Raw genomic sequence first — 24,558 nt, forward strand, 5'->3', positions numbered from 1 at the left:
CTGACCTGAAGTCAGGTCACTGTCAACTAAGCAAGAAGCAGAGTGGCACGCGAGGTGAGGTTGCAGGAGCTAATAATGTTGCTGTGTCCTAGAGACCATATGATGCCGATGCTTGATGTGAAGAAGACCGAGGAAAAGCTAAGCCATGAAACATCTGTGTTTGTCCAACCCTTTGTTGACCAAGCAATCCTGAGAGTTCAGCTTGGATCCACTGAAGTTACTCTCAGTGATCAGTCCATCTCTTGCCTAAGCTTTTGCTTAGTTATAGCTCGACCACATCAAGAACAAAGTTTAACATGAAGTTTATCTTATCATTACCAAGCTCTAACATGAACAAAGTTTATCTTGGAGGGACCAGATTTACATCAGTCAAGCTTTCACTGTTTGTTCATGAACTCGAGGTGGACATTTCCCTTGAAGAACTAACTGTGTAGGTAGCAACATGATGCGGTGATGGTGTGGAAGAGTGATGGAGGTCACAATTCCATGGAGATCTGTCACAAAACCTTCATCAGCAAAGTCTAATGGAATTCTAATCAGCTCGTACCTATCTAAAGGCAGCCTCTTCGTGCTGGAGATTGCCTTTGATCCTCTTGATTTGAAATTACAATAAGATTTTTCAAGATACCTATTGCAAAATCCCACAAGTCAAATTTTTCATGTGGGAAAATGTAAAAGAAAAAAATAATTACCTTAAAATTGATCTGTTTTATTGTAATGTAACTAAATATCTTTCCAAAAATTCCCTTCAATATTTAAATAATTCATGAAAAATAAATGATCTAAAGGAACGCAAACGCCATATTTCCAGTAGTCTCACAAAGTCAAAATTTGTTAGTCAAAATTGGAACTAGTCAACACAAGGTCGCTGGTTCTGAGTCGTTGCCATGGTCAACCAAATGTGACCGTGGGCAAGCATCAAGGCAGCCATCACCAAAAGGTCCAATCATCCAACGGCTACAATCGACGGCTATCTGATCCGTCAATTCGTAGATGGGACGGTCGACATACCGCCGTACATCTGATCCGTTATGTAACGACGGAAGCCTGTGGCCGTCTTCCTTTCGCTCTCCTTTCATTTTCTTTGTCGTTATGTCGATGGATGGCTTCAGCTCCGACTCCCGTTCACAGCTCCCTCCTCTTCGGATCCCTTAATTCTGCCAGCCGCCACGAATTTGTGTGAGTTATACTTCTGAATCGTTGCATCCTTCAAGGATTTGTCTCTCTTTAGGTGGATTTGTGGTTGGATCCCCTTTTTGGGTACAGATTTTGTGGATTTGAGGTACGGAGTAGGGTTTCTCGGTGAATGGATTTGGTAAAGCAGTGGTTTTCTGTACTTTGTTGTATTGGTCGCTTGATTTCGGTTTAGAGCGACCGGGAAACGGTGTTCTTTTCTTGGATGGTATCTAGGGTTCGGCAATGATAGTAAGTGAAAACCTATTTTCTAGTGGTTTTTTACTTCACAAGGTTGGATTTTGCTGAATTCCTTGCTTAGTGTAGGCAGTTGATAGTGTGAGTGTTGAGATTGGGGGTGGCAAACGAAAGGGGGTCTTCAACCGTATGGTTTCATTAACCGAGTATTCGAGAGAGCAATGAACACAAAATTGGCATAGTCATTGTTTTTTATTTTTTTCATCAGAAAGCTCACTATTTGTATATCTGTTTGGGTGACCAGTTGTATTAGTTTTTTATTCCGTATTAATTTTGGTGCAGCTTAGAACTAGTACATTTTATGATGTTCTCTTGATACTCTAGCTACTGTGTTCCGCTTTTGGCAGGGATTTATGCGATGGCTGATACACAATCAGTTGCTACACTTATTGATTTTGCAACTTCAAAGATACAACAATTGCAACAGGCATTTTCCGAACTTGAGAGTCATAGTGCCATATCCTTGAATTTGAAATGGAAAGAACTTGAAGAACATTTTCATGGACTTGAGAAGTCTCTTAAAAAAAGGTTTGACAGATTGGAAGATCAGGAAAAGGAATATGTTATAAAGGTTACAGAAGCCCAGGAGATGCTGGAGAAGCGGGAGGCTGATGTTGTGGCTAAGGAGCTTGCATCCTTGGAACGATTGCAGGAGAAAAGAGATGCAGCTCTATCTTCTTTGTTTGATAAATATAAAACCTCTTCCCCGGAACCAATTTGTGAGGGTGTCAGCAATGGCATGGCTGATCCTGTTATAAAAGAAAACTTTGATGTTGCAGCTGCCAAATCTGGCTCAGAAGATATATATACTATGGAAAATGCAAATGCTTACACTGAGCCTTCTTCAGAACTGATGAAACTGTGTGAAGAAATGGATGCAGAAGGGCTTCACAAGTTTATTTCAGATAATCGTAAGAACTTGAGCTCTATACGTGAGGAAGTTCCGGTAGCATTAAGAAGTGCAGTCAATCCTTTCATATTAGTATTAGATTCCTTGAAGGGCTTCTATGCTGGAGAAATTCTAGGATCAAATGGAAAAAAAGATGGGAACCTTTTGGGCCTGCGAAGGACTTGTCTCATGTTAATGGAATCTCTTGAACAACTTTTGGCAGATTCCCTTTCTGATGAACAGATACTTACTTCAGATATTAAAGAAAAAGCAAAGGTGATAGCTAAAGAATGGAAGCCAAAATTAGATCATCTTGACATTGAAGCTAGCAGTGGAAACTCATTGGAATCACATGCATTTCTTCAGCTTTTGGCTACTTTTGATATTTCTTCAGAGTTTGATCAAGATGAAATCTGCACACTTATTCCAGCTGTTACACGGCGCCGTCAAACTGTTGACTTGTGTCGTTCACTCGGCCTGTCACATAAAATGCCAGGTTGGCAGTACGTTAATTTGATCATATTGAAAATCCATTTACATGTCTAGAAATCGGATAATTCTTTTTCTTGCAGATGGCATTTCTGTTTTGAACATTTTATTGTTCCTCTCTGCAGTGGTATGCATTATTCGCAGTTTTCTTTGATGAATAGTATGTTTAGTTATGAATTATGATTGCAATAAAGATATCATCACTGTGATGCTGTAGCAAATGATTTTACTAAAACAGTGTTCAGGAAGACAATAGAAAGCATGAACAACTGGTCTCAGCATGCAATGGTTTATATTTCTTCCTTTTTCCCAATTTGGGACCATGATCTCCACCATGCAGTTTTTCGTTAAAGTAATCCAATTGATTTGTGATATCCTATTGTTGATGTACTCTTAATTTGGAAATTTGCAAGTATCGATACCTTCTTGTTCTGAATCATACGCTTGGCCCCTAAGTTCTTCTTTCCAGAGCCTGCTTTTTCCAGCATGCTTTTGCGACCACTTGAAGTAATAAGTGATCTTATAAATTTTCACTGTCCGTCTGCTACTTTTAATCAACTAGTGCACTATATATTATTTGCAATAAGGAGTAGAATTTGTGATTTACCCTATATTGCAGTTTGCCTGACTTTTTGTTGTGTGTTTGAAAGGCAATTATTTTAGGACGTGACTAGACTAGCTGTTCAAAGTCCATACATGATATCTTAATTATGTAAGGTCTTAACCTGTCTGAAAATTTTCTTGCTTATAAAGGTGATTATGAGTTCTTTGTTTTAAGTTTTGATTTTGGTAAATATATGCTTGGAAAATCTTTTAAATAGTCATTGCAATGGATTGTTAGGATTGTGATTTAACTCCAATTTGATTATTTACTATTTAGAAACTGATTTGTAATATCTCTTCCCCTGCTTATTAATTTTCAGGCTTTCATAGTGAGCATTCGTAATGGTTTGATTTGAATGTCTTATTGCATAATTTTCACAAGTTCTTTTAAAATTTCCCTCATGCCAATTACTTTTCAGTCTCCTTTGTCGCATCCTACTGTTGGAGAGTATTGAATATGTAGTAATACAATAATTACCTGATAGATCTATGATTCTTTATTTAAGTCTATGCATGTCTTTTTGTTTCATATATACTGACTGAAACTGTTGATTCCTAGGTTTGATCAATGTTCTACTTGATAGTGGGAGGGAAATTGAGGCCATTAATCTCGCATATGCATTCAAACTAACAGAACAATTTGCACCAGTGCCATTACTTAAATCATATTTGAAGGAGGCAAAAAAGGTGTCACAAGTCAAAGCTGGAAGCATGTCTCCTGGTGCACAGGTTTGTCTTCACTAGCTTGATACATTTTCTTTCGTTCATCCATCTATATTGCCATCTGCATCTTCTCTTATATCTAGTGGTGACTACCATCTATTACCTATTTATTTTTCTAGACTGTTATATATTCATCAAATAGTTTAATAGAAACTAGTTTCATTTGGTATTAACAGCCAGTGCAAGGATTTGTGTGTGAGATCATAAACATTGTAAGAGGGAAGGAACGGGCAAAGGAAGAGATAGATGACAAAGATTGGTATAGAGAGAGGGATGGCTGGTGGTGCATTTTTTGTTAGGGCTAGAGTTAATTTTGTGTTGCTTTCTAGTGATAAATTATGTATGCACTAATATGATTGGATCAGACTTGATTGACACCTGGCTTGATTGTAAAATGGGTTGTCGGATCAGTTTGATATTCCAGTTCTTGAATCATAAACTTGATCCATAGCTGGTTTCGACTGGATCAGATCTCATAAGAATCTATATATTTTACAGCCCTATTTTAAATTGGAGCTTTGTCATTGTTACTCACATGATTGAAGGCCTTGGAAGATGGATCTGCAACAAGCTTCCACTGGTTAAGCTTCTACAGCCAATGGAGATAAGAACTTGTTACAAAGGCATCTTCCTTTTGTATCTTCCCTTTCTTCACCTTTCGATCCCACTAGCATGCTTGTGTCGACAGGCAGCATGCCAGACATATTGATGGCATGTATTTAGCAATACAATCAGTTGGCACCTGGGAAGCACGGGCACATCAACTTGTTGGACATATCCATGTCGGACACACGTCGAACACGGATATATCGCCGACACAGCTAGACACGTGTCTTTATTTATTTATTTATTTTTATTTGGGATATAGTGTATCTGTGTCGAACACTTCTCCTACACCCTTCCCCTTCCTCGTGTGATGCTCGTGTGCGGCGTTGAGTTGCATGGGCTTCACGTGAGGACTGGGAAGCATGGAATCGAGGGAAATCAAACCCACTTATATATGTTGTCCATGGTAAGGTTGAAGCCATTGTTGTGCGCACCATGACTTGTCGATGACCTCACCCTTGTTAGTGACTTCACCATCACTTGCACATGACTCGTGTGGTCGTGCTGTCGGCGACCTCACCCTCGTCGACGACCGCACGAGCACTTGTCGCGCAACCCATGTGGTCGTGCCCTCGACGACTCATCGATGACTTCACCAGCATCGTCACATGACTCGCGCGGTCGTGCCCTCAACGACCCGCCATTGGCAGCCTCGCTTGTGGGTTTCCATCGGCATCCCTCTTGTCGATCCATCACCTGGCACATATGCAAACAGCAAACACCGCAACCTCAACCGCGGAAAGCCTTCTCTCTATGTCTTTATAGTATTTTATTTAAGGAGTTGATCACCTTTTATATTCCCTAAATTACAATGTCACCTAACTATATTGATGATAAATGAGGTTATTGTCTCTTATTAGTAATAAGTCCTGTATAAAATTTATAACAGAATTAAAGTAAATTATGTGGATATATGCTAATAATTTATTAAAAAATACCAAATGTACTATAAAATTTAAATTTAAATACTATAAAACTCATATTAAACAAATATTGTATATATTAAAAAAACATGTGTTATTGTTGTGTCCATATCCTAATTTTTTAAAAAATTATGATGTGTTGTCGTGTCCATGTCATGTCGTGTCGTATCCATGTCTATGCTTCTTAGGTTCGCACATCTGATATATGAAAGGGTTTTTTTATTATCAATAATACCGCAGGAATGTGCTTATATGGGAGTTCAAAATGGAGCATCTCATTGCTAGAGTTGGGTTCTCACCGTTACACTTTCCATAGCTCACATTTCATCAATCTAAATAGTTTCTGATAGGTTGTTATCCCTCTTAAAATAATGTCAAGTTTGGCAGATATGTTATAGTAAGTCCATTGAAATCAGACTACATGAGCAATAAATCTTCAAATTGATCTATTAATCAGAGATGAATTATGTCTCACTTATTAGTTTTTCTCTTTTCATACTCTTTTTCTGCTCCCTGTGATTGGTGACAGTTATTTAATGGCCTTGGAGTAATTATCAACTTAAGATGCCCTTAGGCTTCTTCACCTGAGTCTTTGCTAGTGTTCTTTTGGCGGCAAATATGAGCAAATATTTACAATATAATTGAACATAAATAGGTTTCATGTAAGTTTGAATAGATAGGTAATCCAGTGGATTGTAATTAAATTTTGAGAATACACATGATATCTGGTCACGGGGTGTCACCAGAAAAGTCTCGTGTATCTTGAATTTGATTTATATCACCTGATGTTTTCTTCAGAATCTACTGGTTTTTTCTTTTTTTGGCAGTCATTTCTGATCAATGGTACATCTGTGACTTTCTTCTTGTGGAGGTTTTAACTTTTAAGTTTTAAGTACCTAAAATGTATGTAGTTAGCTGGTCTTAGATAACATTTCTTTTAGATATCTATATGTTTTGGCTGTCGTGTTGCATTAGCTATTTTTCTTGTTGTCTTTCAAGTAAACTAAGTATCACTTTGCTGTGTACCAATATAGTATATGATGCTAGCATGCTGATGAGGATTCAAGTACAAATTACCAAACTATAGTGGTATATGCTAGTCTGACCTGTAAACTGACCATGTCGAGAAAATACTGACAATATGATATCTCAAGCAGTATACCATGGTATACCATACCGTATTAACACCACTAATGGATAGTTATTCATTTCAAATATTTTGCCTTTCCACACATCCATTTTTGCTGACATGCATAATAAGCATGGATGGGTACAATGTTTTTGTTCTGGTAATAAGGTTCTTGCTTAAAACCTCCCCAAATTACTGTTTTATATCAAAAAACACTTAAATCACAACGTAAGGCAGTCCGATTGAAATTTGTACATTCTAGATTATACCATGTATCACATAGCATTATTTTCTGATATCTCAATTAATTAAAAATGTTGTTAACTATTTCTATGATTACAAGATCATGATGTTTTTAGGTAGCTACAGCATAAATTGTGTTATTTCACTGTCTTCTGGTCCTTTGAAAAGCATTAGTAACAAACAAATTAAAAGATTGTATCTTCTGGGGTATTGTTTAATCGCTGTTAGTAATAGAAAAACCCATTATCCATGGTAACATGTGCAATGGGTCAATATAATATTTTTTTATTACTATAACTAATATTTTAGGTAAATCTTCATGGCTGCACCTGATAGGCAGTTTGAGAATATTAAGATTCTATAGTATGTAGAGATGATAATATTGTCATCAGCTATACAATAGAATTTGATCTACTCAAAGATAGTTCTTTTCTTTTGAAAAGGTAGAAAACTCAAAAGCAATTATCTAGGATTCTATATCCATTTTTGACTTATATAAAATTCAAGATAAAGATTCAATTTTAATCATGAATTATGTTGATATTTTATTAATTTTTGTGTGGCAACTAAGGGTTTAATCCATCTCACTTTATTAATGGGCATTAGCTCTATGTTTAAACAAAACAATGTTACCAGTCTACCAGATATAGGATTTGCTTTTCCCTTCTTAACTTTGATGTCTTTTCTCCTTATTTCTGAACTCAATGGTATATGACATATGTGCCTTGGATGGGTTTGTCTTGCTAGCTTGGTAAGAGGACAAAAGAGAGATAAATTTGTCATAGCCAGTCATGTGTACCTATGGCAGTCCCATGACCAGTCACAATGTAAAATGGTATTTTTAGAGTTCTTTTTATGATTTGCTCATTGGTTGCATGAACTGCATTGTACAAAAGTTAAATGTCCTACGTTCCAAGTGGTCTTTAAGGTACGACCTTCTCGCCTTTAAGGTGCATTGGTAATATCTGGTCCAGCATGTGGGCGTCTATTTACTTTAGAAGGGTGCTTGTTTGACTTATTTGAAATGGCATCAGCTTTAATTAATAAGTTGAGAATTTTTTTTTACTTAATTTCTGGGTCAAATTTCAGCATTAATGCATATTATGTAGTTAATTTTCTCGTCTAACTATGTCTCGAAGATTGCATCCCAGTAATATGTTTGTTTGACATGCCAATTAGATGGAATAATTAGTTCCCTCTTGAAACTGATTCTATGGCCAGCTATTATTTTCTGTCACACCTCACTATTGTGATGTAGAACAACTGTTGTGTGGACATATGATAGGATGAAGCATTTATGTGGCCAGAATTATCTATAATTGAAATACCAAATCCGGGAAAACATGAGTCGTTGGTATATATGATCAACTGCTCCAATTTTCTGAAAACTGCAAAATTTTGTGTTTTGCTTGACAACTTGTATGCATCACATATCCACATATTTAACAAACACTAGGGTAATCTTGCTACTGCTCCAATTTTCTTTTACTGTCTAACCTGTAACTTGCGATTGTTTGTGTCACAAGTCTTTTTTGATTATTTCAGAATGAAATAAATGAACGTGAACTATCTGCCCTTAAAGCTGTCATCAAGTGCATCGAGGAACACAAACTCGAGGAGCAATACCCTGTCGATCCACTTCAGAAGCGTATCCTCCAGCTAGAAAAAGCAAAGGCTGACAAGAGGAGGGCTGCTGAAGCTGCAAAGCCGCAATCCAAGAGACCCCGAGCCACTGGCAGCGTTTACACTCCTCGAATTACCAGCATGCCTGACAAAAGCTTCTACTGTGGCCCTCCTGAGAGATTCGCGTACCCGTACGATAGGCAGTATGTCTACCCAGCTGAAGCTCACCATCCTACACTGATGGGTTCTGCTCCATACACCATCTCCCCTCCACACACCACGTACTATGGAAATGGCTACCAGGTCCAGTACCAGACTGCCTACCTGCACTAATGGAGAAGGCTAGTGATCATGATCTCCTCTTAACTACTAGCTTTTTAACCCATCGGGGTACTTCCAATATGTTAATTAACTAAATCTGCATAACCAAAAGATTAGCCTGTTAATCGCACTAAGTGGTTGCCCACCTTCTAGTGGTGGAAGCTTATGTGTTGTTTATCCTTTTTGACTGAATGACACAAACTCTTCTAATGCCCAGTTTGATCCTATGTTCAAGTTCTTAAAGCAATTTTGTCTTCTATGCTTCTGTGTTTTGATTTATACTTCAAAGAGCTGTTGGTCTAATGCTTATGATTTTATTGGTTGCTTTCTGGCTTTTCAACATTGATTACTCATAAGGTTTCCTCAAGTGCATGTGGGACATTGGTTTCTTCTTGATTCACTAATTATCAAAAGTTACTTTGCCTTAACAGTTCATTAAAATTTTCTCCTCAACATTGATGTCAAGACATGTTGTGCTCCTTTGCCTCTGCAGTCCCTTCTTTCTGTTTCACCTCAAGCGGTGGCACCCAAGATTTGCTAATCAGGTCGGTCGGTATTTATCGGTTCGACTTATGTTTAACGGCGGCATTCGCCTCGCCTCCTCTTCTTTCTTTCACTTCATGGTCTGATCATGAGCTGATACGAATTCGACAACCGAAACTGCAAACCTTTGGTTGTGACCGATACTTGTGCTAGATTCGACAACCGAAACTACAAACATTTGGTTGCGACCAATGCTTGTGCTAGAGTCTGCTCAAGTATATCGGAATGGTGAAGCTTGTTGGAAGCCTCATGCCTCATGTCACGTAAGGCAACCCAGTCTATACGTTGCAACCAAGCTCTCACAAAACTTTCTTGCTGGATCAAAGGAAATCTATCAGCACTTTAATTAGGGAAAGAAAAACTTTCTAATAATTATGGCATTCTTTCAGGCTAAACCACAATACCGATACATGCTTGAAGAGGCACATCAAGAAAGATCTTTCGGGTTCCACCACCAAAAGGCAACTTTGGCCTCCAACAAGAGTAAATTATGCGACAAAGCTCGAGACTAGGATCATATAAGCAGGCTTCATGATGATGTTGTAACAAGCAAAAATGGTTGGTGCATTCAGCTAAAAAACTCGACAGGCTGAACATCCAACAAAATGAAACAGTCAAGTCTGTGAATAGGTTTTTATATGGAGTACAAGTTGAATTTGTTCATGGTGATCGGAACAGTAAAGGAGAACGATATCGATAAGCTTGTCTAGAATAACAATTCAGCACTGATTGCATTTGGAAGTTTGTGAAGCAATAGAAACTAAAGCAGTCCTCTCCCTCATTCTTACAACGATAAAGATGTATCATCGTCATCAACATGTTTCATTCCACATGCCTCTAATTCTTCTCGACAACATAGGAAGCTACATCTAGCCATCATATGGTCATTTAAGCCTTGGGCACGGAATAGAAGTTGAGGTAATACCAAGCTGCAAAGGCAGAGCCGAGGACCAGCAGAGGCAGGAGGAAGTCCGAGAAGTTGTAGGAAGGGGGTGGCTGCTTCCGCTGCAATCGCTGTAGTCCGCTGACTGGTTTGCTAGGCTCGTCGACGGCAACATGACCCTCGACGGTGCCGATCACATAGCCTTCCATCATGATAATGGCAGTGGAGCTGTGACCCACATCATCGAATGCTTGGGTAGCATCGCCACCGGCTTCAGATCAGATCAATTCCAACCAATCACACCACAAAAACATTAAATAATCAGTGATTTACGGATGCCACAAAAAGGAAATTCACATGCATATCTTTTAGATATCGTTGCTTCGCATGATTTAACTGATCAACAAATTAATTTGAGCAATCAGCATACATATGGCTCAAATAGTATATAATTACTAAAATATTTCTTTTTTTAGAAGTAAGGAAACCAAGGACTCATAAGTCTATCGGGTCACCTTTACCCACGTAGGTGCTTTTAGGGGCTCACGAGCTATGCGAAACGGGTAATTCCTCGCGAGTCTACGGGATCGCACCAATGACAGTCGATTAAGTGACTTATCAAGATCCGTACGAGAGAATCTAAAAATACAACAGGAAGATTCAGAAAAGTTTCTACTTAAATTCCAAATTTCACTTTATAAAATGCATTTGGACACAACTCTCTATTTAGTCTGACCTATTCAGAAAATTTTGTTTTCCGGGGTCTACTTCAATTCCAAATTTCACTTTATAAAATCCATTGGACCAAACAATTCTACTCTATTTAGTCTGACCAAACTCGTAGTCCTTTTTATCCATCTTCATTTACGATAACCAGTTCTAGTTGTTCTTCTTCGTCAAGCTCAAGTTCCTCTTCTTCATCACCTTGATTTAGGGTGACCAGTTCAAGTCGTTGCTCCTTTTTCTTCTTCCACATCTTCTTGTTCTACTCCCAATCGTTTCATCCTCTTCATACCAGGGGGAATCGGGTCTTTCGATAGTGGCTAATTTTTCCTATCGAATAATATGATGCAATGCAACAACACCACATAGCAGTGCCAGAAATCAGGTAAAAGTCTATAAAATCTGCTGAATTTGATGTTACAAAGCTGGAACAAAAGGAACATACACGACATGTAAAAAAAACAAGAACGGAGATGGATCAGTACAAGCGCACCTGATGCATGGAGGATCACATCCTCCCCTCCCGGATGATCCTCCAAGAAGGTGGTCACATCATAAACCTAGATTACAGTACACCAAACCATGAAAACATACATCAAGCTAAGAAAGCCAAACAGATGGAAGCCTCGGGAAGAGTGTTGGGACCTTGCCATGGATGGACACCCAGCAGTCTTTCTTGGAGGCGTGGAGTGAGATCTCAGAGGGAGAGTACTTCTTCAAGGCCTGCATGGTGGACTTGGGGAAGTCAGGAAGAAGAAACGAAGAGAGCTCACCTCCTCCTCTTTGTTTGGCGTGTAGAGGTGGCAGATGCAGAGAAATATGAAGACAAGAGAGGTGTTATTGTAGACTGGGGTGATGGATCACATGCAACTAAAGTTGTAAAACCCAAGCTACAATTTTATACTTCACATGTGAGAGGCATTGATGGATTTGATTCACCTAAAATGATATATATATATATATATATATATATATGTGTGTGTGTGTGTGAGAGGCATTGATGGATTTGATTCACCTAAAATGATATATATATATATATATATATATATATATATATATATGATATCATTGCCAAATCTTAAATTTAAAATCTTATCATCGTAATTAATCATCCCTTTATAAGTTAATCGAATACAAAATAAAGTTGTGAGAGCAAATTTGCTATTTGCAGAATTTGAAAGGTTGGATTTGCAACTGGTACGTGTCAATGGTTGCGTGGCTATGCCATACGCAGTTTAGAGAGTTGCAGCCAATCCGACTGTCGCTGCTGCGTTGAGAATTGTGCCCTGAAATCAAACGGGCGCATCGTGGGAGAGATGCGCGAGCGGTCAAGATCAATCGACGTCTGACGACGAGCACGTCGTCGATGTGATCACGTGATGCACGAGATTCGAGGACGGCGAGAGCGTGGCGAACGCGAAGGCACGAGGGTCGGAGCTTTTTTGGCTGCGTATGCGACAGAAGCTTGCAAGTTGCTGAAAAAATCGCACAACCGTATCATCGCTGATTGATTGATGCTGACGTGGGAAATTAGATCCAGATTTACGTAAAAAAATAACAATATTTTCCATCATAAGCCCTCCGATATCTAAGTCACAATCTCCCTAACGTTGAATTAGAAATAATACAAAATTTTAAGAAGACATTCAATATATTGCAACAATGCATACTATAGTTATCATTCGAACTAATTAGGCTGATGACATTAAGACGATAAATCATAGAGCATAATTTTATTTTATACACAATGGCAATAATAGAACATTTAAGAAATAAGACTTATAATTCAAGCATTGGATCTAAATACAATCGATTAGTTTTTGTAAACAAGAAAATTTGGTGGGTCCAATCCAAGCCATATTATTCTGCTTTTTCTTTATTTTATAAATAAGACAATAATTACAAGTTCATCGATCAATAGAGTTGGGATAATACGAGATAACTGATATCTGCTTAATCACACAATATCAGTTCCAATCACTTTCACGCACTTAAAATGAGATCAAGATTAAGCTGAAGCATCGAATGAGAAATCATCCTGACCGACCGACTTATATAGCCTCGTGCATTGGGTACACCCTGATCGAATACGAGTAGCCTCGTGTATTGGGTACACCCTTCACTGTGACTTGTATAGTCCAAGAGGGATTCTCAATCCAACGGCCTGACCGACCACCGATAACCAAGCAGATAAATAGTGAAGGGGCCGAGGCTGGTTGTATGCCGCATTGCTTCCGATCAAAACCTTCAGCCAGTCACTAGTTCCACAAGGATGTAAAGTATACCATGGTCGACGTAGGTAAGGATGATCCTGCAAGTCTCGAGAATTCAGCCCATTTCAGCATATGAAGGTCAATAATCACCACGTACTGCAACAAAAGAACAAAAAAGTTGTCTTTGCACCAGTTGAAGCATTGCATTCTCAATAAAATCAATATATTAAGAGAGTATAAACTAGAAGCAAGACACTGAAAGTGAGGACCTCCTGTGTCATGAATGTCCATTTTGATTCCCTAAGTCCTTTGAGAGAGTATGCAGGAAGATCTTTCTCGATGTCTTCCAATTTCAGAGGGCAGCCATCTACATCAAGTTAGCTCCCACTTTTATAAAAAGATGCAAACAAGGTCATGCACAAACATAACCTGAAAAATGCATACCCAATCGATATCCACGGAAATAAAGAACGGGAACCCTGAAATTGAAGCTGTAAACTATGTGGTAATCATAGACATGAATGTCATCTTTGCCGCAGCTCTGAACCTAAAAAAACATAGCCAGTTTTATCATTAAGAAATCACCAAAAAAGGAAAAGAATATCATACACACAAAGGGAAAAAAAAAAAAAAAGCATGCCAAGAAAGCTGCACTAGTAAATAAATGCCTGATTCTATATAGTTTCATAATATTTGGATACGAACAAACCAAGAGCCTTCTAAATCAGACAAAATGTCGGAGTGAGAACAGAATTACTAGTTAAAAATATAATGGAAGTGAATAAAAGTGCTAACTCATTAAGGATTGCATATTACAAGTTAAAAATGAGTTTCATAAGAATCAATGAGGAAATAAGTAAGAGGTGTAACATGCAAGGATTTGCAAACATCGTGGCACAGATTCGTATCAGACACCTCTTTGGCATGCACAATCCCAGTTGGCACACCCCTATGCCATGCGACAGAGTAACTGTTCTAACCATATATTCTACGCCAATCGACATGGCACATGTCGGTACCTTTCTAGAATAATAACTTTTGACGCATGATGGCACGTAACTTATGCATCTAATTTGCAGATTGTCAAAAATCGTAGATAGTAAAATTGTATCGGATGAAGTTTACCAAGGTGGCATCGTCAGATAGGTCTTCGTCTCCTAATATGCTCTCCTCATGACTAACTTCCTGAAAAACACAACAAAAACTAATAGCTGCCTAATTTTTCTCACAATCTACGAAAAATAAGTTTGCAACCACACCGACCTCACTTGCGTTCTGATGATACACGTTCTCCATTGTTAAGTATCCTGCTGCCTAAGCATGACCAGAGAAAAGATATACGTCAAATTTATAGACTGGATCGGTCGGCCATAACAAGCAGAAACACCCACATTGCACGACGAATCACCGACCACCGGAAAAGGTTCCCACAACCATTGGGGAAGAGAATCATTGACCTCTTTCCACCTCTCACAAAAAGCAGCTACAGAAGAATTGAAGTCATTTGGCGAAAGAGTTCCGTCCCACTGGCGCGCACTCGTCTCTGATTGCATATCGGGCAGCAAATCAACAAGTCCTATATGAAAGACAACACAAGATCGCGATGCACAAATTCAGAAACGACCTGTGCCACATTAATAATACACTGTTATTAACAGCTTAATTCAACAAACAGCGACGAGAATTAAGAGTAAAGAGAGAAAGAGAAATTAAGGCATCCACCAACAGCTTCATATACTTGGTACAAAAGAAAGCTACAAAAAATTCCTTTTGACGCTGGCAGAGATGAGATCCAGTACAAACCAGGAAGCTCGTCTTCTGCAACGTCGGAAGCAAAACACTACAGAACTCAATCGGAGAAGGTACAGCTCAAAAGAGATTCATACTCTAGTATGCAATCATGCTCGATACGCATTCCCATCAGGTTCCAGACGTTAAGCACGTGAAGGGTGATCGAAGAAGCTTTGCCAACTAAAGCACAACAGATCTTGCAAACTACGAGATGAATCGATACGTCAATGGCAAGGGCTCATACCATTCAGATTCAAAACCCGCGGCTTTCCTTAGAGTCGAGAGCGCGCGGCAGCCGTGGCGTGAGCGCGGCGGCAATGGCGTCAAGCCGCGAGAGACAGAGAGAGGCCGGCCGCGAAGGGATGGATTAGGGCACGGCTCCGAGACGATCCTTTCTGCGTTCGTCTTTATCGGATGCTCGAGTAAAAGTCTTAAATACCCTTCGAAGTCTAAGTTGGAACGGAGGGATAAGAATAGACCGGTTCGCTTCGACGGTGTGAGTTTAGACCGGCTGAGCATGGTTCGGATTTAGCGCAACTGGATCGGTCCGGTCCGGTCCGGTCCGGTTCGACATGATAAGGATATAGTCCCACCTTCACTGCTTACTGCTTGCCGCTGTACAGAGCTGTTTTTGTTTTGAGTAGAGCTGAAAGAATAAGCATAGAAGAAAGAAGCTTTGTGAAAAGTGCAGAAAATAGATGAAACATTAAATGGTACAAGTAAAGAACAATTAGGAGAAAAAGAAAAGGGGGATTCTTTGTTCCATCTTGAAATGGCTTATTTGGGAACAAATAAAGAAGAGCCTCGATGAAATAGTAGAAAGTTGATGGAAAGTATGCATGAAAACAGAGCTTGTTTTCTCTTGAGTTTCAAGATGTATTTAGGAGAAGAATTATAGAAGAGATAGCCTTTTTGTTAATAAGGTTGAAGAAAAGAGAGGGAAAGAATCTAAATAAACAACAAAAATTTGATGGAGAGAAAATTCTAGCTTCTACTTTCCAGCAGGACTTCATCTCTTCAAACCATTCAAAGCATATGAAGAACAAAAGAAGGGATAACCTTTACATTATCCTTCATTTCATTCGAGAGAGAGAGAGAGAGAGAGAGAGAGAGAGAGAGAGAGATTCTTCATCTTTGGTACTGAAGTAAAGAGAAGACTTTAGGACGCTGTGTGGGGCCATGTCAGAGAGGCCCAAGAACAAGGGCATGGAGATCACTTCTTTGGACGAGTGAAGGGATCAAGAAAGAGACAATGGGATCAGAGGAAAATGAAAGGTGGCCAGGGGAGAGGAACCTTAACATCTGTCCTCCCAAAAGAGCAGAAATATGCCTCACAATAGCATCAGCATCCCCCACCACTCATGCATGGGGTGAGTACCAGTTGAAACTTCAACATGGAATGCAGTGTATCCACCCCAAAAGTCTCACGCTTCTTCCTTCTTCCCTCATCTTCCACAGAAAAATATGAATCACGCATAGCGACATGAGCAGCGTCAGTCCATCTCAGCATCACAGAAACTGCCTTCTCCTTGGAAGCGTACATCTCATCAGACCTTTCCTGGCATGACCAACCTTCTCCTGTTACTCCTTGGCTTGTCTGCAGCACAAGAGCAAGAGAGAAACCATGCACTGATAGTTGATTCTTCTTCCTCTCTTCCTGATGGATTTTAAAGTGAAGGACCATTCGAGCAGGACAGTACCTCATGCAGTTGTTCCTAAGAGATGCCAGACACAAGCTGGAGAGGTAATTATTTCTGAGTAGTTGAGATGAGAGTGCTTTGTCAGTTCGATCATTCTTCTAATATGATGTCTGTTCTCCTCACACCCTGCTGCAGAAAGCAGAAAGATTAGGATAGCTTTTGATGTTAAAACATGTAAAAGATATCTTGGTTTCCAACATGTCTTTGAGAGAAGATAGCTCTCGCTGTTGTTATTTTCTGTGAACAAGGGTTCCTGGAGATACCATTATGACTTTCTGCTGGATCGAGATCATAGTTCCAGAGTTTCCATTGCAAAGTCTGATCCAGTTCTCTAAAAGGAGTTGATGTCATGTTTGTTGCTGTCTCAGGAAGCCAAACATCTGAGTCTGCCACCGGGCTTACTGGTTTGAGCATCAGCATCAGCAAAAACCAACTTGGCAGAGTCCATCAACCCAGACAGATTCAACAGTTTGTGATCTGAAAGCTATGCCGATGAAAGCGTCTAAGAAATCGTAGATCAGTCGTTTGATAGGCCGTATATCGAAGCGTCGAGCTCTCAGACAAGGAACTCGAAAGCAACAAACAGATTGATATGAAAGCTGTCGGAGATGGTTCGATCGAAGGCACAAGGAGGAGGAACAGAATAGTGAGCGGTGCGAGACCGCCGCAAGAGACAAACTATGGAGCCACTTCTTCGAACTATTTCAGCGTGGAGTCATTCCTCATCCTCATCTGCCTCACCATGTCGCTGTTGATACTTCCTCTCGTCCTGCCTCCGCTGCCCCCTCCACCTTCCATGCTATTGTTGCTTCCCGTAGCCATACTAGTCTTACTCATGATCCTTGCTTTTATGCCCTCGGACATCAGCAACATGGCCTCCCCTTATCTGTAAATAAGCAAGCTGTGAATTAGCACAAGATATATAAGATAATGAAGCCTTTTGTGTGGTTAGCTTCAACGCTAGGCTACATTGGATATTGCAGACATGTGTTCATGTTCGAAGGTGCAATTAACTTACTATTTCTTGTCCTGCGTTCATGCTAACTTCTAATACCGACTTCCACTGTTGAGGTTTGGTTGGGTACAAGTCCTTGCAAGACCATCTCTTGCTTCCATTTATTATAGAGATTTCCACCTGTTTCGCATGGTTCAGAGTGTAGCAATCAGAGTATGTTCACTCTCCCCTGGGATCGTTTCGCGTCCGGGTCTGACAACCTTTATTCCGCAGTTGCTGCACCAGGGTGGTGGAGGAACTTACCAGCTCGGTCGATATAGAGAGGACTTTGCATGATCCATGAATCCAGGCAAATTATCTGTCCGGAGGAACATCCTGTCATGCTTGTATCATCGTCATCGAGCACCACCATTCCTGTTTGACAGGGACAGAAGGCGAGTCTTCACAAGCAGCCATCATCACTGCATCTTTGTTCTTTATCCTTTTTCCAGTACATCCACTTTGGACGACTCTCGTCTCTTCCCCCGCTCCCCCCTAACTTCGTGAAGAGGAGAACTAGCCAAGGATGAGGATCCAAGGATCGTAGCAGTTGGAAGTCAGGTTTCTTGTGATTATTGTGGCAGAATGTGAGCCTTCTCCTGCTAACGATTAAAATAAAGGAGATGTTAAATAGAGTTGTAGAAATGATTTATGTATGCAGCATTATCCTCGTAAGCAATATATATATAGATACAGTGTGTCTCAGACCTCAATCATTGTGTTCACTGTTTTGCCTGAAGCATAAATATTCTTTATCGGGAGGGCAATCAAAGAGTTAATATCCAACAGGTCTAAATGATAAAGGAGATGTGTTGATCTAAAAATGGTGCACGTGTCTCATTACAAGCACCCATACATAACATCAATCAACAAGCATCAATCACCAAAATGGTCCCAAAAATTGGCCAAAAGATGGTCGTCACTGTTTCCGAGCAGCATCTTTTAGACAACTGTCGTTGAATGAAACAGCATCTAACACTTTGGACGGCGAAAACTACCAGATACATTCTATATCAGGAGTGGTTCAGTTGTCCGACAATATACAAATTTAACCTGATAAGTGTACCAGGACATACTGGGACAAGAGAAATCAAACCAGGCACTAGAACAAAAAAAAAATCCCCTCGATGATACGATCGACACTCCAATACAAACTCAAGTATTTTTGCTGGACAATCTTCGTTTCTTAAGCCTCTCACTCCTCAATGGAACAGTGATTTGAAGCCTCTCACTCCTGGAAGGACCAGAGCCTTGAGGCCTCTCGCTCTTTGAAGGACCAGAACCATGAAGCTTCTCGCTCTTCGAAGGACCGGAAACATGAAGCTTCTCGCTCCTCGGAGGACCAGAACCAGCAACTGAACCTCCCCGTCGCTTCTTCTTGGGCTTTCGTCCTCTCTTTTTTCCTGTGTAGCAGGGTTTCAGAACCGGCTGCTGTGGCATATCAACATTTTCTGTTGCTGGACCTGGTTCTGGCATTGAGTCCTTAGGGGCCGTGCTCTCATCTCCAGAATGGGTCTCAGCTTGCGTCTTTATCATCTCTTGAAGTTCCTCTGTTGCATGGCTGACTTTCTTAAAGTTCTGATAATCATTTTCAGCTACTTGGTTATCTATCAAAATGTCATCTGCACTCTGCAACACAAGCGAGATGATAGTACAATAAATTAAGAGAATAAAAAATTTATTTCCTTGATAATATACTTGGCAGTAGGACTACTGTATGATCAAAGCACTATTCTTTTAATTTAACCACATACTTCAATTGAGCACATAATGAAGAAGCCGGGAAATTCAATCTGTTCTCCAGAACCAAAACTAACCTCTTAGTTCTGATTACTGGCTCATAATACCAACATACAGTAACATGACTTGAAGCACTACTGCACTTTACAGTCATGATAAGTATATGCTCCCGAAGTTTCATCAGTCACATTGGTAAGGTTGACAGAAACAAATTAGATCTAGAGATAGATGGTCATATAACAAATAAGAATTTGATTAAGAAGCTTTTCAGAAATTTACTGCCATACATAAGACACACTAAGAAATAAAATTTTTACATAAAAAAAATCAGCTAAGCAAGGTCTTACATCTCTGCATAGGTCTCTGATACGATCCTGATCCAGGGATGCATCAGCAGACAACAGACCACCAACCGTGCTTTCAATAATATCAAGATCAGCAGCATCCCCATAGCTTGAAGCTGCACTTTCAGGCATAACCATATCCTCCATCTCATACTCAGATACACGATGGGGTGGACTACCCAGCAATCCAGCTGGCATTGAATCTGTGTTATTTCTAGGTGAATCACTAACATTTTGAGCATAGCCGGCAGGAACATCTCCCAGAAACAAATTGCCAGAAGAAATCTCTCTGGCATTTCTGCAGATGCAATTGTTGAGAAGAGTCTTCAACTTTGTAACTCTAGATTGGACAGCTTCAATGTTCAAAAGAATCTGTTCAAGAGAACTATCACAGCCTTTCAAGCCAAGCAACCAGTCATTATCATCATTGCCCCTAATGTTATCCTCTGCTGTAGTCAATAACAAATTAAGCATCAAAATTTGCTAATGTTAAATAAGGGTTGTGCTATTCGATGTAAATAAAAAACCACAAGAGAAGAAAAAAACTGCAGAGATAATTTAATTAGAGAACAAATACAATTTGAATTCCATAATTAGAGCTCAAGCTTTGAATTCTGAACTACGTTCAAGTCAATAAGTGCAGAATGTACCTAGAAGTGCATCACATTTCATAATTAGAGATAAAGTTTTAATTTCTGAACAATGTTCAAGTAAAGAAGTGCAGACTGTACGTAGAAGTGCATCGCTCAAATATTATTTCCCTTACTATATTTTCACTAATTAGGCACGATAAGTGCTCTATAAAAAATGTGTCACATATAAACACTTGTCAAACTCAAAAGATGTTAAGTTTTTTTTTTTTTTCATGTAACATTCATCCGAAATCACACTGAGGGTATGTCATTTCAATCATTCGATTCTATACAAAAAATGTACGGGGAGAGAATTTGACTGATTGAATTGAATGCAAATCAACTTATCCTGCATCACTCATCTGGGCCTCAATGTAAGATTAGCTGGCATCTGAATGAATCAGGCTGCAGATATCACCAATCCAGACTTTCACACAAATTCATTATCTTAGAATTTGCTTAGTCTACAACCAAATAAGTGCATATATCAAAAATGACATATTTAGTAAGCACAAATAATATTTGAATCATTTAATACCATTATTAGGTATCAAGCACAACAGTAGAATGTATCAATCCTATAACAACAACAAACAAGCCATTGGGGATCCATATCAGTCCTATAACAACACCAGACAAGCCATAATATCTATTTGGGATCAAATAAAAGGGTGTCCATCCTCTTATCAGTTTTCTTAGTTTATGATAAGAACATGTTACGTAAATAGAGTAAGCAAAATTGTCAATTAGATTTCTTCGCAGCTTGGCAAGCAAGGGATTGCGAGAAATATTTAACAGGAAGAACTAATAGTCCAACTTCCACATAGAAAAGAAAAATAAAAGGAGCTTTAAGCTTTAACAGTGAAGCCTATTACCCTTCTCCAATCGGATACACCATTAGATGGTAACAGCACAATCCTGTATTTAAAAATTTGATGGTTGAAATTCTCTACTTTTGAAAAAAATTGAAATCTTGTAAATATTTGAAAAACAGTAAGCAAAATGATGTCAAACATCTTTATTTCATGTCCTGATGTGTTTGCTTATAGAAGTACAAAGACAAGTAAAAGTATGTCAAATGTCACACAAGCTATTGATAATAAAATATATACTTAAAAATTAAAATACTAAATAAATGCAGCAAAAACAATTTACTACACCATAGTTCTTTTCATTTCATTTATAATCAGCAGATTTTATGAACATTAGCACATAAAAATCATACCTAAATCACCACAATCATCATCAACTGAGTGGCCATCTGTATCTGTTCTTTTATTTTCTGCACAAGAGTAACAAAAGTTACTAAATATATTTTATTCACATGGAATAGAGAAATTAATGACATGAAACTCATAGCTACCATAATAAGAGAACACAACATGATTTGACATATATGATGACAGGTCAACTTTGTCTTCATTTCTTTTTCTCTTCCTCCTTTTCATGGCTCCTCTCCAATGGGTTTGAGATGTCAACGGCACTGCTCTAGAGACAGAACTATCTAACTCGATCATCTTTGACTGTAGTTCCTTTTCATGCTTGTATGCAGCAAGCTCCTTGTCATACTTTGAAGCTTGTGAGAGCAATTCTTTCATGCGCAATTCTAACCATTGGCACCTCCACATGAGAGGGCTGATAAATTTTCTCCAGTGAGCACTCACTTTCTTCTTCCTGAAAGTTGTGGTAAATTCTATGAAGCATAAGATATCAATATTATCCATAAATCAAATAGCATTATAAGACATACAACTATCGGAGATAACCAAGTATAAAACAAATTTGTTGCTCAACCCATCATCATGAAATATGATTTGTCAGATAACTTTCTTCCCCAAAAAAAAAGCCCATAAAAAAATTTTCAACCTTAGATCACAATAACCAATCAAAATAAGAAAGCAGACAAGATACTACCGTTAAGATCGGAGGGGAAAAGTACATCCCGATAGAAATTTCTTCGACCACTTGAAGAGAATTCATCACTGAAGGATTCAAGTATCTTATTTTTTGAAAAAAATGAAACCAAATGTTTATCCTAAACTTTCTCTGGGTCCCCATCTCACATGAAGGAAAGAAGCCTCTTCAGATTCTCCACTCAATTATAGCTCCATATCTGTTAAATCTTACTTTCACTTCTAGTCATCAGCTTGTATATTTCAATTTTATAATGCATATTCTCTCTAAATTGGTCGCACAAATAATAAAATTAAACAAAAAAAATTAACATGAAAATAGTTTTCTGTTTTGGGCTAGCCTTGCATTTACATGAAAATATCATATTACAGCTTTGAAGATAAAGTAATTATTTGACTATTATTCCTTTTCATTTACATAAAAGTTTCTTATTAGAGTTTCAACAACATAGTCATAGGCTACTACATAAAGTAGTTCATACCATTCTCTACATGTTTGTGCAAATCGAGCATCACAATGAAAAGCTCAAGATCATTATAATAACTACACAAGCACCTTATACACTGCTAAGTCATAAACTACTTATTTTCATGTATTAGCTATACAGCTATATCATTAATAATTGTCTTCATTCTTTGACCTAAATATTATTTGGTCAAACAATCTAGTAAAAGTAAATTGCAGATCCAGTAGTGCTAACTATAAGAAAAAAATAAAATTACCACATCCATAAATAAGAACTTACTTAAAAACCCTGTTAAATCCATCAATAGCAGCAGGGTCCTCATTTGAAGGGAAAAAGGGGGATTCTATTTCCATATCCCCATGATCCTGCTTCAACTCACTGTCTGACCCAGAGAAAGTGTCCCCAAACGAGCTCGAATACTCAGTGGCATCCTGGTCTTCATCTTTCACTGTCTTGACAACGGTGCTGGCAGTACAATCTATGATGTCAATTTCCTCATTCATGACCTCATTGACCTTTGTCAGGGCAGTCGAGGACCCAACATGGAACACACTGTCTTCTCGATTGTTTGAACACATCAATCCTGACACGTCTTTGGCATCTACCAAATCCCTCTTCTCAGATTTCACGACTACATCCAGTTTTCCCTCATGCGAGTTAAAATCAGCCTTTGTAGGCGCACTCGAGGTACCGACACATAACAAACTGTCTTCGCCTTTGTTCACACACAAGATTCCGGATACATCTTTTGCATCCACCGATTCCCTGTTCTCATATTTCACAGAAACATCAGGTTTTCCTTCGTCGCTGACTCCTGATAAGGCTTGAGCGGGAGCCATGGCACAGAAAACCCAATTCCTGAACTTTCTAAACCTGAAAAGATCAAAACGACTTGAAATCGAACAAGTCTGGAAGCCACACTCTAAGCAGGCAAGTTTCACGACTAAAATACGGTAATTTTACCTAAAACCCAAAATCAAAACTTTGTTGTCATAAGTTGTAATCACCAGGAAAAGAATGAATTGCTGTGGTGACGACAAATCATGAAAACGAGCCAATATTCTCGGACAACAAGTGGTCAGGGGATCAGGAGCAGGGTGGTCAAGCCAAAGGTTTGGGGGTGGCCTGTGGAGAGCTGCTTGTGCCAGACGGCCATACGTCGGTTGGCCCGTCGTTGCCTGCGGCTACATGGATCACAGAGCAACAGTGACGAGGCCGTAGAAGACGATAATTTATATGGATCGGGAATCGGTAATTTGGGAGAACTAGTAGGGATTAAGGTTGTGGCTTCAAGATACGGACTCATAATTGGCCATTGGAATTAGCGATTCGTTATTCCTCTAGTCCTCAATTCCATCGGACATCAAGACATACGGACGCGAAACAAAGAAGAAGTAATCAGCAAAATCAAAACCACGACAGCAGAAGAGAGAGAGGGGGGAGAAATGAAAGTACCTTCGACCAGCTGTAGAAGAGGATGAGGAGAAGGAGCGGGGCAGCGGAAGGCGTCGGCGGCCGGAGGCGTAGACGAGAAGGCTAGGCGGCGCGAGAGAAGAGTCGCGAGGGTTTAGGGCGAAGTGGGCGTGGCCGGCGTTTCCATGCGACAAATCCGATAGGTTTATGGCTCGGTTCAAT

General features: G+C 39.2%; 4 protein-coding genes and 1 long non-coding RNA gene across 10 annotated transcripts; 2 read left to right on the forward strand and 3 right to left on the reverse strand.

The window, feature by feature from the left end:
* The first annotated feature begins 1,028 nt into the window (after window positions 1-1,028).
* LOC135633985 (FRIGIDA-like protein 3) lies at window positions 1,029-9,196 on the forward strand. Of its 2 annotated transcripts, none has more exons than XM_065144069.1 (4): window positions 1,029-1,179; window positions 1,779-2,816; window positions 3,972-4,141; window positions 8,582-9,196. In XM_065144069.1, the coding sequence occupies exons 2-4, from the start codon at window positions 1,790-1,792 to the stop codon at window positions 8,990-8,992; spliced, it is 1,608 nt and encodes a 535-aa protein (XP_065000141.1). In that variant the 5' UTR covers window positions 1,029-1,179; window positions 1,779-1,789; the 3' UTR covers window positions 8,993-9,196. The 2 variants fall into 2 exon arrangements, with proteins under 2 accessions (XP_065000141.1, XP_065000142.1); XM_065144070.1 differs by having other exon boundaries at window positions 1,137-1,282.
* A 933-nt stretch (window positions 9,197-10,129) lies between these two features.
* Window positions 10,130-11,961, reverse strand: LOC103978501 (uncharacterized). The gene is made up of 3 exons (XM_009394316.3): window positions 11,775-11,961; window positions 11,623-11,689; window positions 10,130-10,677 (listed from the first exon to the last, which is right to left on the reverse strand). The coding sequence occupies exons 1-3, from the start codon at window positions 11,856-11,858 to the stop codon at window positions 10,412-10,414; spliced, it is 417 nt and encodes a 138-aa protein (XP_009392591.1). The 5' UTR covers window positions 11,859-11,961; the 3' UTR covers window positions 10,130-10,411.
* A 1,003-nt stretch (window positions 11,962-12,964) lies between these two features.
* On the reverse strand, window positions 12,965-15,697 carry LOC135632980 (ubiquitin-like-conjugating enzyme ATG10). Of its 4 annotated transcripts, none has more exons than XM_065141944.1 (7): window positions 15,378-15,697; window positions 14,734-14,966; window positions 14,606-14,656; window positions 14,468-14,527; window positions 13,787-13,889; window positions 13,612-13,709; window positions 12,965-13,440 (listed from the first exon to the last, which is right to left on the reverse strand). In XM_065141944.1, exons 2-7 carry the CDS (start codon window positions 14,893-14,895, stop codon window positions 13,249-13,251), a joined length of 666 nt encoding a protein of 221 aa, XP_064998016.1. In that variant the 5' UTR covers window positions 14,896-14,966; window positions 15,378-15,697; the 3' UTR covers window positions 12,965-13,248. The 4 variants fall into 4 exon arrangements, with proteins under 4 accessions (XP_064998016.1, XP_064998015.1, XP_064998017.1 ...); XM_065141943.1 differs by having other exon boundaries at window positions 14,734-14,918; window positions 15,378-15,671; XM_065141945.1 differs by lacking the exon at window positions 15,378-15,697 and adding an exon at window positions 15,229-15,371 and having other exon boundaries at window positions 14,734-14,918.
* Window positions 15,698-16,521: 824 nt separating this feature from the next.
* On the forward strand, window positions 16,522-17,863 carry LOC135632981 (uncharacterized). Its single transcript, XR_010494866.1, has 2 exons — window positions 16,522-16,877; window positions 17,202-17,863. It is a non-coding gene; the product is annotated as an uncharacterized LOC135632981 (long non-coding RNA).
* A 950-nt stretch (window positions 17,864-18,813) lies between these two features.
* LOC135632979 (uncharacterized) lies at window positions 18,814-24,535 on the reverse strand. Of its 2 annotated transcripts, none has more exons than XM_065141941.1 (6): window positions 24,379-24,535; window positions 23,203-23,796; window positions 21,907-22,217; window positions 21,769-21,825; window positions 19,915-20,357; window positions 18,814-19,456 (listed from the first exon to the last, which is right to left on the reverse strand). In XM_065141941.1, the coding sequence occupies exons 2-6, from the start codon at window positions 23,760-23,762 to the stop codon at window positions 18,983-18,985; spliced, it is 1,845 nt and encodes a 614-aa protein (XP_064998013.1). In that variant the 5' UTR covers window positions 23,763-23,796; window positions 24,379-24,535; the 3' UTR covers window positions 18,814-18,982. The 2 variants fall into 2 exon arrangements, with proteins under 2 accessions (XP_064998013.1, XP_064998012.1); XM_065141940.1 differs by having other exon boundaries at window positions 19,915-20,360.
* Window positions 24,536-24,558: the final 23 nt, after the last annotated feature.

Source organism: Musa acuminata, chromosome BXJ3-3 (assembly GCF_036884655.1).
Source record: "Musa acuminata AAA Group cultivar baxijiao chromosome BXJ3-3, Cavendish_Baxijiao_AAA, whole genome shotgun sequence".
Lineage (NCBI taxonomy): Eukaryota > Viridiplantae > Streptophyta > Magnoliopsida > Zingiberales > Musaceae > Musa > Musa acuminata.

Bases quoted from the DNA above. Each gene is read 5' to 3' on its own strand.
- LOC135633985 (XM_065144069.1), top strand. From the start codon at position 1,790: ATGGCTGATACACAATCAGTTGCTACACTTATTGATTTTGCAACTTCA. The intron at 2,817-3,971 runs GTTGGCAGTACG...GTTGATTCCTAG, and splicing joins CCTGTCACATAAAATGCCAG to GTTTGATCAATGTTCTACTT. The intron at 4,142-8,581 runs GTTTGTCTTCAC...TGATTATTTCAG, and splicing joins GCATGTCTCCTGGTGCACAG to AATGAAATAAATGAACGTGA.
- LOC135632980 (XM_065141944.1), bottom strand. From the start codon at position 14,895: ATGCAATCAGAGACGAGTGCGCGCCAGTGGGACGGAACTCTTTCGCCA. The intron at 13,710-13,786 runs GTATGCATTTTT...AACTTGATGTAG, and splicing joins TTTCCGTGGATATCGATTGG to ATGGCTGCCCTCTGAAATTG. The intron at 13,441-13,611 runs GTCCTCACTTTC...CGAGACTTGCAG, and splicing joins GGACATTCATGACACAGGAG to GATCATCCTTACCTACGTCG.
- LOC103978501 (XM_009394316.3), bottom strand. From the start codon at position 11,858: ATGCAGGCCTTGAAGAAGTACTCTCCCTCTGAGATCTCACTCCACGCC. The intron at 11,690-11,774 runs GTCCCAACACTC...ACTGTAATCTAG, and splicing joins GGGTGTCCATCCATGGCAAG to GTTTATGATGTGACCACCTT. The intron at 10,678-11,622 runs GTGCGCTTGTAC...TCTGATCTGAAG, and splicing joins TGTGATCCTCCATGCATCAG to CCGGTGGCGATGCTACCCAA.
- LOC135632979 (XM_065141940.1), bottom strand. From the start codon at position 23,762: ATGGCTCCCGCTCAAGCCTTATCAGGAGTCAGCGACGAAGGAAAACCT. The intron at 22,218-23,202 runs GTAAGTTCTTAT...CACAACTTTCAG, and splicing joins GGATTTAACAGGGTTTTTAA to GAAGAAGAAAGTGAGTGCTC. The intron at 20,361-21,768 runs GTATGATTTTTA...TATTGACTACAG, and splicing joins TGATGATTGTGGTGATTTAG to CAGAGGATAACATTAGGGGC.